This window comes from Malaclemys terrapin, chromosome 2 (genome assembly GCF_027887155.1).
Source record: "Malaclemys terrapin pileata isolate rMalTer1 chromosome 2, rMalTer1.hap1, whole genome shotgun sequence".
NCBI classification, from domain to species: Eukaryota; Metazoa; Chordata; order Testudines; family Emydidae; genus Malaclemys; species Malaclemys terrapin.
In genome coordinates this window covers 132641310-132653470 of record NC_071506.1, presented here as the reverse complement: position 1 = coordinate 132653470, position 12161 = coordinate 132641310, and the positions used below count along the sequence as shown (strand labels likewise).

At 42.0% G+C, this 12161-nt stretch overlaps 1 protein-coding gene across 6 annotated transcripts in view; it reads right to left on the bottom strand.

Moving 5' to 3' along the window:
- The window catches only part of PPP3CC (protein phosphatase 3 catalytic subunit gamma), a 53380-nt gene that overhangs the window by 14672 nt on the left and 26547 nt on the right, over positions 1–12161 (bottom strand). For all 6 annotated transcript variants that reach the window (XM_054017304.1, XM_054017309.1, XM_054017305.1 and 3 more), the window contains exons 4-8: positions 7427–7538; positions 4812–4957; positions 3356–3495; positions 2247–2324; positions 2057–2151 (exon numbers count right to left, since the gene is read on the bottom strand). In XM_054017304.1, coding sequence (XP_053873279.1) covers positions 2057–2151; positions 2247–2324; positions 3356–3495; positions 4812–4957; positions 7427–7538 — 571 coding nt within the window. The remainder of the gene's footprint in view (positions 1–2056; positions 2152–2246; positions 2325–3355; positions 3496–4811; positions 4958–7426; positions 7539–12161) is intronic.

The window sequence follows — 12161 nt, the reverse complement described above, 5'->3', positions numbered from 1 at the left end:
GCGCAAAGACTGTCTCCCTCTAGGTTCGTTCAGCACTGAGCATTAGTGATCACACAATGACAACTAGTTCAATTTGTGCAGCACCAAACTACTACTTATCTAGAATTAAGAGGCTTAAGTGGTATTTTCAGTTTATCAACTACAGGGCATGAAGTTTTAGACATTTCACAATAGCTCATCTTCCAAATAGCTCCTCAGGACAATATAATGAGACTCTAAAGAAAAAGTACACTCTGCTCAGAAGCTTCAAACGGTCACCTCAAAGAAACCATGAACTAGAAACTCTTGGTCCTAAGTTAAGGTTAGAAAGATAAGTGGAAAGTTTCCCTCACTCCTTATTTAATATCAGAAGGGTTAAAGTTTATGAACATGGACAGCAACTGCATGTTACAGCGGCGTAGTCACTATTACTGGTGAGTTGCCATTACAGGCATGTATGTCATTCCCCCAGGGCTTATAACTTGACAGTTTAGTTGTAACAGCATGCAAACTGTCATCTTAATAATCAGTTAAAGCCAGGTAAGCCATTTCTGGCTCAGAGTGCGAAAGAAGGGGTCTTGTTTAAGTTTGCTACTTAGTCCAGTTTAGACAAAATAAATACATAAATAAATACTTTAGCTTTTAGCTTTAGAAACAAGATTCACAGCTGCTTTTAGTCCTTAGTGTGGTTCTAATTTCACAGCAATGCTCCTTTTCCCAATGCATGTCAATATTAATTTAAGAGCCCCTGATGACATGATATAAGATAGTGTCAAGTATCAGGGGGTAGCCGTGTTAGTCTGTATCTACAAAAACAACAAGGAGTCTGGTGGCACCTTAAAGACTAACAGACCTATTTGGGCATAAGCTTTCGTGAGTTAAAACCTCACTTCTTCGGATGCATGATATAAGATGACATTCCCACAGATATCAGAATCAGAGGTGAAGGCCTATTAAGTACTCTTGGCCAAGCAGTTTAAGATTGTTCCCTCTGAAGCATACACTAGGGCTGTGTCCAGAGTAACTGATTGCCACAAACTCCTCTTCAAGACTATTCCTCTGCCCTCCAGATCAGGCTCTTAGGAAAGAGTTCCTGCTCTCAGCCTAAATTTTACCTTTGCTCATTTTCATCCCATTATTTGTATTTATAACCACCATGGACTATTCTGAACAATTTTCTTCTTCCTTCTCCTTCGTGTTTACATATGTCAAACGCTTCTAGCTATAGTGTGTCCTGTGGACCCACTGACCTGATGATGTCAGTGAAACAGTGCGTGACTTCAGTAAGCAATACCACAACAATCTGCTGCCAATCTGAATGCAGCTGCAAAGCTAATAGCAGAGCTACTTTTCATTCAGTGCCACCATCCAAAAAAGGAAAATAATGTGATGCTGAAGTATCTAAGTTGAACTGACTAAAGGAAAGAAATTCAGAACCAAAGCTACTAACTCCATGGTTTATTTATTCCTTTGCGCACTGGTGCTGCAACACATGGGTTGGGATAGGGTCAAGTCATACACAGAGTGGCAATCTTCACTATGAGTTTACAGGCTTTTGTCAAACTGACACTTAATGAAGCTCTTTTGGATTCAACACTAGCTTATCCCAGGCACACACCACACTGAAGATGAGATGTTTTCTTAGGATTCCATCAGACCACTGTGGCAGATAAAAGGTAATACTAACTTCAGGGATCTTGAGGAGCCTGTTTTGAGCTGTTCCACCGTCTTCCCCAGTTGTCACTTCCCAGACACCCACCTCCCCCTGAAAGCTGAGAACCAGATGAGTGGGAGTAGAATCATATCAGCAGGTCAGGCCAGGCTGGAAGAGAGGGGTAGCAGCACACAGCAGCTAGCATGATGCAGTTGGCTCAGTGGCTAGCATGTTCTGGCTCACAGGCTGTGCACACACCTAGGGAAGTGGAAGAGGTTTCATTGAAATGAGAAGGATGGAGTGAACTGGGGCTACTGCTAACAAAACAGGAGGAGGAAATTGGAGAGGGGTTTCCTAAGGGTTCATATTCAAACAGCACTGGCATCCAAAACAACTGCAGAGACATGGCCTTGCCAGCCTTACCCTTGTTGTTATACACATCTAGGTAATTTGGTGCAGAGAAGATCGTGATTAGCGATGGAAAGCCTGTTGTCTGGCTCTTCCTGTACATTCGGTACCTAGAAGGCAGGGCATGGTGTTAGCATTCTGGTCTTGCTAAGGGTAGAAAAACTGAAAAAACATTCTTGCACAGTCCTAGCACTGCAGCACTTACCCGGCATCCTGGGCTTCATGAGCTCGGATTACAGATAACAAACTATTGTTTTGCAAAAATTCACAGACTGCAGGGTAACTAAAGAGAAGAGTTTTAAATACATTAGTAGGTAGCAAAGACAAAAATCCTCCCTCCTCTGGGGAGGCAGGAGAAATGAGAACACAGAGCGTTAATGATCTCGTGAGCTTTGCAATTAATCTTTAAATGATAGCACTGCACACAGTTGTGGGCTGATTTCAGATGTGCTGAGCATCTTTGGCTAGGTCTACCCTCCAGCTGGGAGTGAGCCCCCAACCCTGGCTGGCAGACTGACGCTGGCATGGCTCAAGCTAGCGTGCTAAAAAACAGTAGTGTGGATGTTACTACACCAGCAGAGGCTTGCACTAGCCGCCGAGCTCAGACCCACCTGCTCCTCTGGCTTCAAGCTTAGGTGGCTAGCGTGAGCCTCAGCCAGTGCAGCAACATTCCCAATGCTATTTTTAGCATGCTAGCTAGAGTCCTGCAGTCACAAGTCTGTCTACCCAGGCGGGGAAGCTCACTCCCAGCTGCAGTGTAGTCATACCCTTCAAAGCCAATGAAAGCTGCAAGCGCCCAGCACCTCTGAAATAAGGCCACATCTATGTACAGTGCCATCTTTTAAAGATTAATCACAAAGCACATTGGAAACAATAGTCAGTCTGGATTCCTACGCTAAATCCCAACCAGGCAGGTTGCAAGGAGTCAAGTATAGAAAATTATCTTTTAAAATTATTTCTTTCCTTCTAAAATCCCCTTGATACCTTCTGGTCCCTGAAATTATCTCCAAAAGCACCATAACAGGTACCAGAAGTCTTATTACAATCTTAGATACTTGCGATTTCATCGAGTGATGCATCCAGGGGCAGCTTCAGGGAGTCAGGTACCACCCAAGTAGCTCTCCCATAGGGGAAAAACAGCTTTAATGCAAGTTCATGCATTTCTGTGCTTACACAGACAGCCCAAGAACCTGGTAAGTAGGGGCATTTAACACAACAATTGGATTTCACTCCATCTCTCCATTCGCTTTTAAACACTACCCAGGGCAAGTCAGAAGCCATAGTTTATCTGAGCCCCACTGAAACTCTGCTTACCTGTAGAAATAGGAGCAACCTCGAACAGTGTTGTGAGTGAAATGCTCTAGCGTCTTCTCATTGCCGTAATCCTCTGATGGATCAGACCAGAGTAGGTCACACATCGGACCAAAGGCTGGAGGCTCTTTAAACCTGTCTAACTGGAAGGTGCACACAAAATGAGGACAATTGTGGAGGTCAAGTGGCTTTGTAACCAAGGGGTACATGCTTCTAGGCAGAAGAGCTCTGGAGATGGGCTAGTTCGAATGAATTAGGATTAGAGCTTTGGACACCTCCTCTCTTACTGAGACCAAAACTGAGTCTACTCAACAGCTCTGAGCTTCCTCCCTTCTCTTTTTCCATCTTTTGGGGAGCAAGGTCTGAGTGGCAGCCATCTGATCACCACTTGGATGCTCATGAGTTGCCTGGCTTTCTGCCCCTGCCTGCTTTCTCTTCTCCCTCAAAACATTCAGAAGAGATCTTCACTGTGGGAGAACCGACATACTATCTGACTTGAAGCTCCCTGGTATAACCACTAGAGAACCTACACTCAGTGTCTACAGAAATTCAATGCAGTCAGCATCAAGGATGTTATTAACCTGTTACATAGCGGCAGAAAAAGTAAATTCTATATAATAATGAAAAACATACTGCAGACTTAAAAATGCAAACTAAGTCAATGACACGCTACCAGGTAGCAATTCAGGAAGAAGAGCAGGAACCAAGTCTTAGTAACCAACCCAAAGGCCTTTAAATTAGCCTGGAGTTTTGCTGACGGAAGGCCCAACTTGGGACAATCTGCCAGGCCCTTGCAACCAACCAGCTCTGGCTGCATGAGAGAATTAAGGATGAGGTGGGAGAGAGGAAGGAAAGTGTGTGATCCATTACCCTCAAACACTCAAAGTAGCTTGAGCTGTGCTGCAGAACTACAGAGCATGCTGCGGTCTCAAGATACATGGGGGAGTATCAGAAACAGCAGATAAAATGGAGGAATAGCAAACGTGCATAGCATGTTTTTCGACAAAGAACATCAAACTACAGCAGCCACCTGTGGGATGCAAAGGCTGTTAACCAGTGCCCAGAATGCTCCATAATAAGGACTAAGGAGCTGTACTGTCCATGCAACTGACAGGGCTTTGGCTTTTTAACATATTGTCCAAAAGGCCCACGCACACTGAACTGCTTGGAACTCAATTTCTTTACCTCGGAACAAAAAAAAGCTGTTATATTCCTGCTGGGATCTTGGGTTCCCAGGAGGGTATCAAACCTGATGCTTAAACTGCAGTCAAACCCTTTCAGTAAAGGGATCAAAGAAAGCCCTATTAAGACCAAACTTCAACAATCCAAGATTCCAGAGGAAGCGATAACTCTCATATCCACCAGAGATGGATTGTGAGAGTATGCAACTAAAATGGAACCCTAGTAATACAAGTGCGCAATAAAAATGTCTGTGTGAATGACGAGTGAGATTACTTACTTTCCTAATGTCATCTAGACATGTGATTTCTGGAGACAGTCCTCCATGGACGCACAGGAACTGCTGGTTTAGGAGGGCGGCAAGAGGAAGACAGTCAAATGTATCCATACATGCATCATACACTCGCTCCGAATATTTGATTCGACCTAACGGGGAGAGCAGGCAGGAGAGAGAGAGAGATGGTTTATCTTCTACCCAATGTGAGTTGATCAAGTTGGATGAAAAGATTCCAGGCCATTCATGCATTCAGACTAACATACTGATCTGTAGCATTGTCAGAGGAAGCTAATGTAGAAGGTGAAACAAACAGTCTACACCTATGACATTCTAAGCAAAGCTTTCCTCTAGCACATTAATGGAGCTGTCTTAGAAAATACTTAATGACCCTGAAAGTCAAAAGGCTTCCAATGTGGCCCCAGTCAGGAACTTTTACTTTAATCTTCTCCCCTCAAGCTCAGAAATTAACTTATCCTAGTGCATGTTAACTTCCATAGCAAGAACTTCCTGGAAGAGGCGCCTCAGCATTGCCAAGGGTTAGAAAGAACTTGGTTTACTAATAAAATCATGTAAATATCTTACATTCATATTGCACCTTTCATCTCAAAGGACCCCAAAGAATCTTACAAGCTTCAACTACTATGCAGACTATACACTAGGAACTGCAACAGCTGTTTAACTTGGCACAACCAATAACAGTTTAGATAAGGAATTGTGGTTTCGGTTGGATACGAGTGCTTCAAGGGAGGCTCAGGGAGGCTAAGGAGCTAGAATTTGACCAGGCTACCAGGGGTTAACACACCAAGTCTTACAAAAAAATAGCATATAATCTTTAATGTCCACATATGGTCAGGTTCTCAGCTTTATGCCTCAGCCTGATGTCAGAGATACAATCAACTAGTAGCAGTTCTCTCACCATGCTGAGGCACTAGTTCATTACTGATTCAGAGAGAAGAGAGCCCTTCAGTGCACTTTCAGCACCATTCCCTGCAACTTGTGTTATTTCAAGGGCTCCTGAGTACTGACCTGACCCAACCTTTTCTGCCTGAGACCTGAACAGATTAGAACACAAAATGATCTGATTCCCCCAAAAGAAGCCACTGAGAACAAGTTTTCTTATTTAGCGTGCTGAGTTGGCCCAAAGGGCTTAAAAAAAAAAGTTACATCCCGCAATCTCCACCTTAAAATGCATTCTAAAAGCCTATGTTTTAGATTTCTTTTTATGGATACAACAGGAGGTGCTGTTCTAAGCAGCAGTATGTCTAGACACCTGCTGGCTTAACCATTAATGCTCTGCAATCTGATATCGTTTGCTGCTTGTTTTAACAGATAGGCTAGGAAGGTTTTCAGTAAGTGTCACGGAAGTGATATGGGTTTCCTAAAAGCAGAAACTAAGTTTTCACAACCAGTTGCCAGATAGATTCAGAAACGTCCCCCGTCAGATGCTATTGAAGTAGTAAGACCCTACAACACCAAGTAGTCACATTAGGAGATCACCACATCAAAGTACACATGGTCTCATGTCTGGCAGCCATCTTAGATGGTGATGTATCACCACAACCATGTCTTGGAAAAAATCTTACTGTTACTGTAAGATTGACCTTCATCTACAAGGAAAGGGTGATATTACTGAATTTTTCATTTTCTCCCTCCCTTATTTCTGTGGCTCAAAAAGGCTTCTGTAGTGAAACATTTATGTACAGGAAGAGAAAAGGCGGTTTTTGTTTATTATGCTTTTCAACAGGGGATCCTGGGAACAGAATACAGAACCTTTAACCTCTAGATCACTGGCTCAAATCCAGCCCAGCTCAGTAGAGAGAAATAATGACCATCATCAGATGGCTTTTCGGTATTCAGCATGAAGCAAGCTGATGCCTCTCAGCTCATTTCTGAACAAACAGGTAGATTCCTGTCACACTTTACCCCTCTGACAGCCAGCTGAGCTACAGAACTGAACTACTATCTGTCCTCTAGAGACGACTCTTTCAGGTCAGGGTCGAAGTGACTGCTGCCTCTGCTATGCTTGTTGTGTGGAGAGAGGATTTCAGTCTCCAGTGCTGGCATGCCACTTGACCTTTCACCAGCACTAGTTTCACATACTTTAAAAAGTTATAAATACTATATTTAACTAAAATAAAATTATCTTAGAGGTAATGATTCGCCCAGTACAAACACTAGGAAGAGTCCTTTATTTTCTTCCAGCTGTAATCACCAATTCCAGCTGCACAAACTGAACTGAAAGTCACTTGGCAGTAATTATAGGGTGCTGGGTCTAGAAACTGGGGAGAAGGAGGGGACTTTGCATGCAACCATTTGTCAGTAACACAGGAGATGGGCTTGCACTCCTTTTATCTGCATTCATATTCCTTTTACCAAGAGAACTCAAATGCTACTTTAGCGTATGTTCAGCACTCCATAGGATTGGTTCAACCCAAAATACTGAACAGCATTTAAAGCAGTGTGCTAGAATACTGGAAATGAGAGGACAGCTAAGTGCAGATACATTTGCCAAAGCCAGCTAGGCCATCCAAGACAGGGCCAATAGAGGACCGAGAGCCCTGACCTGGCCAGATGCTAGTGCATCTATGTCATTACTGAGGAGAACTGGGTATACTTACATTCCTGTTTAAAGGTGAAGTATTCTGTGAGGTGCCTGCACTCATGGTTCCCTCGAAGCAGGAACAGCGTTTTGGGATGATTTATCTTTAAACTCCATAAATACAGCACACACTACAAACGAGATGGAAGAAGATGGTATGTCATAAAACCTTTTATAGGGCACTAATCATCTATAGACTTTACTGAGAGTTTTTGGGAATAACATAAGAATGGCCATACTGGATCAGATCAATGGTCCATCTAGCCCAGTATCCTGTCTTCTGACAGTGGCCAGTGTCAGATGATTCAAAGGGAATGAGCAGAACATGGGAATTAATCAAGTAACCTACCCCTTGTCATCCAGTCCCAGCTTCTGGCCGTCAGAAGTTTAGGGACATCCAGAGCATGGGGTTGCCTCCCTGACTGTCTTGGCTAATAAACATTGATGGACCTATCCTCCATGAACTTATTTAATTCTTTTTTGAACCCAGTTATAGTTTAGGCCTTCACAACATCCCCAGCAACAAGTTCCACAGGTTGACTGTATGTTGTGTGAAATATTCCCTTATGTTTGTTTTAAACCTGCTGCCCAATAATTTTATTGGGTGACCCCTAGTTCATGTGTTATGTGAAGGGTTAAATAACACTTCCTTATTCACACCATTCATGATTGTACAGACCTCTATCATATTGCCTCTTAGTCTCTTTTTTAAGATGAACAGTCCTGGTCTTTTTAATCTCTTCTCATATGGAAGCTGTTCCATACCCCTAATAAATTTTGTTGCTTTTCTCTGTTCTTTTTCCAACTCTAATATCATTTTTGAGATGGGACAACCAGTATTCAAGGTGTACCATGAATTTATATAGTGGCATTATGATATTTTGTCGTCTTATCTATTCCTTTCCTAATGGTTCCTAAATTGTTAGCTTTTTTGATAACTACTGAACATTGAGCAGATGTTTTCAGAGAACTAACCACTATGACTCTAAGATCTCTTTCTTGAGTGGTAACAGCTAATGTAGACCCTGTCACTTTGTATTTATAGTTGGGGTTATGTTTACCAATGTGCATTACTTTGCTTTATCAACAGTGAATTTCATTTGCCATTTTGCCACAGATACAAAGGGATCTCACAAAACTGGTTAACTCGTCTCAGTCAGCTTTGGACTTAACTATCTTGAGTAATTTCATCTCATCTGCAAACTTTGCCAATTCACTGTTTACCCCTTTTTTATACGTAATTTATGAATATGTTGAACAGCATTGGCCCCAATACAGATCCTTGGGGATCCTGCTATTTACTCCTCTCCACTGTGAAAACTGACCATTTATTCCTATCCTATCTTTGAACCAGTTGCTGATCCACAAGAGGACCTTCCCTCTTATCCCACACTGCCTACATTGCTCAATAGCCTTTGGGAAGGGACATTGGGCTTTCTGAAAGTTTAAGTACACTATATCCACTAGATCACCCTTGTCCACAAGTTTGTTGACCCCCTCAAAGAATTCTAATAGATTAGTGAAGCATGATTTCCCTTTACAAAAGCCATGTTGATTCTTCCCCAACATATTGTGTTCATCTAAGCGTCTGATAATTGTGTTCAGTACCAGGCAAATTTGTAGAAACGACAGTACAGAAATTCAGTTTACCAGCCTATAATCTCCAGGATCGCTTCTGGATACTTAAAAAAAAAAAAAAAAAAAAAAAAAAAAAGATCAACATTACATTAGCTATCTTCCTGTCATCTGGTACAGAGGCTGATTTAAGCAATAGGTTACATACCACAGTTAGTAGTTCTGCAAATTTCGTATCTGAGTTCCTTCAGAACTGTTGGGTGAATGCCATCTGGTCCTGGTGACTTATTACTGTTTAATTTATCAATTTGTTCCAAAACCTCATCTACTGATACCTCAAGCTGGGACAGCTCCTCAGATTTGTCACCTAAAAAGAATGGCTCAGATGGGGTATCTCACTCACATCCTCTGCAGTGATTAGCAATGCAAAGAATTCACTGAGCTTCTCTGCAATGGCCTTGTCTTCCTTGAGTGCTCCTTTAGCATTTCGATCGTTGAGTGGTCCCACTGATTGTTTGGCAGGTTTCCTGCTTCTGATGTACATAAAATTTGCTGTTGATTTGTGTGTTTTGCTAGTTGCACCTCAAATTCTTTTTTGGCCTGCCTAATTATACTTTTACATTTGACTTGCCAGAGTGCATGTTCGTTACTCCTGCCATGAGTGCAGGGGACTGAACTAGATGACCTCTCAAGGTCCCTTCCAGGTGCACGATTGTATGATTCCTTTCTATTTTCCTCAGTCATATTGGACTTCCAATTTTTAAAAGAGGTCGGTTTATCTCTAACCACCTTTTTTACTCTGTTGTTTAGCCAAGGTGGCTTTTTTTGCGCTCCTTCCTGTTTTCTCTTTTATTTGGGGTATACATATAGTTTGAGCCTCTATTACAGTGTTTTTTAAAAGGTTCCATGCAGCTTAAAGGCATTTCACTCTGGTGACTGTTCCCTTTAAATTCCATTTAACTAGCCTCCTCACTTTTGTGTTCCCCCTTTTGAAGTTAAATGCTATTGTAGTGGGTTTCTTTGGTATTTTCCCCAAGGATGTTAAATATAATTACATTTATGGTTGCTATTACCAAGTGGCTCAACTACATTCACCTCTTGGACCGGATCCTGTGCACCACTTAGGACTAAATCAAGAATTGCTTCTCTCCTTGTGGGTTCCAGGACTAGCTGCTACAAGAACTAGTCATTAATGATGTCTAGAAATTTTATCTCTGTATCCCAATCCTGACGTGACACGTTCCCAGTCAATATGGGGATAGCTGAAATCCATTATTATTGGTTTTCTGATTTTTTAGCTTCTCTAGTCTCTAAACATTTCACAATCATGGTCACCATCCTGGTCAGGTGGTCAGTAATATATTGCTACTGCTATACTCTGATTCAAGCACAGAATTTCTACCCATAGAGATTCTGTGTTTGATTCAGTTAAGGTTTTTACTATATTTGACTATGCTTTCTTTCACATATAGTGCCACTGCCCCACTAGTGTGACCTACTCTGTCATTCCTATATATTTTATACCCTAGTATTACTGTGTTCCATTGATGATCATCATTCCAGCAAGTTTCTATGGTGCCTGTTATATCAATATCCTCAGGACTGGCGCAACCCATTAAGTGACCTAGACGGTCGCCTAGGGCACTACAATTTGAGGGGCGGCGACCGCGGCAGTATTTCGGCAGTGGGACCTTCCACTGCCTCTGTGGTGGGGCGGCATTTCGAGGCGGGACCTTCCGCCGCCTAGGGCGGCAGAAAAGCTGGCGGCGCTCCTGAATATCCTCATTTAATAATGCACTCAAGTTCACCCAAAAGTTGATTTCAAGTAGAACTTTAAGAGCAACCTAGTTCCATAAGCAGCATCAGATCTTATCTTAGCCAACTTCACCAGTGGGGGAAAAGCCACAGCACACATTTCTCTATATTAGGCTTGAGCTGGAGAACTGACAGATGAGATCTCATTCAACTGAAACCAACTTTGCATTGGGTGGGGGCAGCTTTTCCTTCCTTCCTCCCTGTCAGCAGAAACCAAAGCAAGAGCACTCATTTTCAGAGCAGCTAAGCACAAACAGATGGACAGTATCTCTACAGCTGTCCCATCTGCAACGTAAACTGGAGATCATTAAGTCCTTGCTGACCATTATATCAAATGTGTTGAATATTAGTTAGAGGCTAATGTTTTAGTATGGGGGGAAAAAAAAAAAAACTTCCGAGTACGTGTTATATTCATGTGATATAGATGCTAGAAGAAATGAAAAAGCCCCAAACAGGAAAAACTCAAAACCCACTGGGGGCTGAAAAAAGTTTCACAAGCTTGAATAGTGTCACTGAACAAGTGCCTCAATGTCACTGAGGAACAGACCAATATCAAATTGCCACAACAGCCTTACTAGGGCCAGGGAAATACTCCAGGCTAGCTTGCCAAGGAAGCTCTGAAGATAAATGTTTTAAAGAGAATATACTTATATCATCCTGTGGTTGGCAAACTGACTGTTAACCAGCTGATTTGTCTAACATGGGAGAAGTGATATCAAGTTTGCCTTGATGATTTTGAGAGTTGGAAGATAATCTGTTATGACAACAAGCAGTATGGCTTGGATTAAAGTTTGTAACAAGTACTTGCCCTTTAGGCTGACATGCTGCAAAAACTGTACATTCTTTCACAACATGAAAGATAAAGGTTGACATCAGAAAGCAAATTTTGTACTTAATACATGCTGGTTTGGGTGCACAGTATTCCAGAAGCCAGCTGCTGTGGTATAAAAATTAGTTCCAGAGCAGAGACAAACCAACTCCAATCCAGTTTCTATTACAGATGGCTAAAACATCAAGGTACTTAAATACTGAACCTCCAGGCAAGCTTTGATTTTACTCATTTGAAACGTTAAAATCTCCAGAGAATAGGAGCCTTTCTGCCTACGTAAACGTAAGGATTTCCAGAGTCCCATGTAGTTCTGAATTTAAACCTTAAAGAGACATGCTTACACAAACCTAATTTTAAATATTACTACAGATAACGCAACTTTGTCAGGTAATTTAGGTTGCCTGTTTAGATCCACAATAAAATGTTTTACTAAGACTATTTATAGGAGAAATTAAATATTCTGCAATTTCAATTTTATCCTGGTGTGTTTGCAACCTCAATGTCATAGACCAGGACTAGCACATGAGAACCAGAA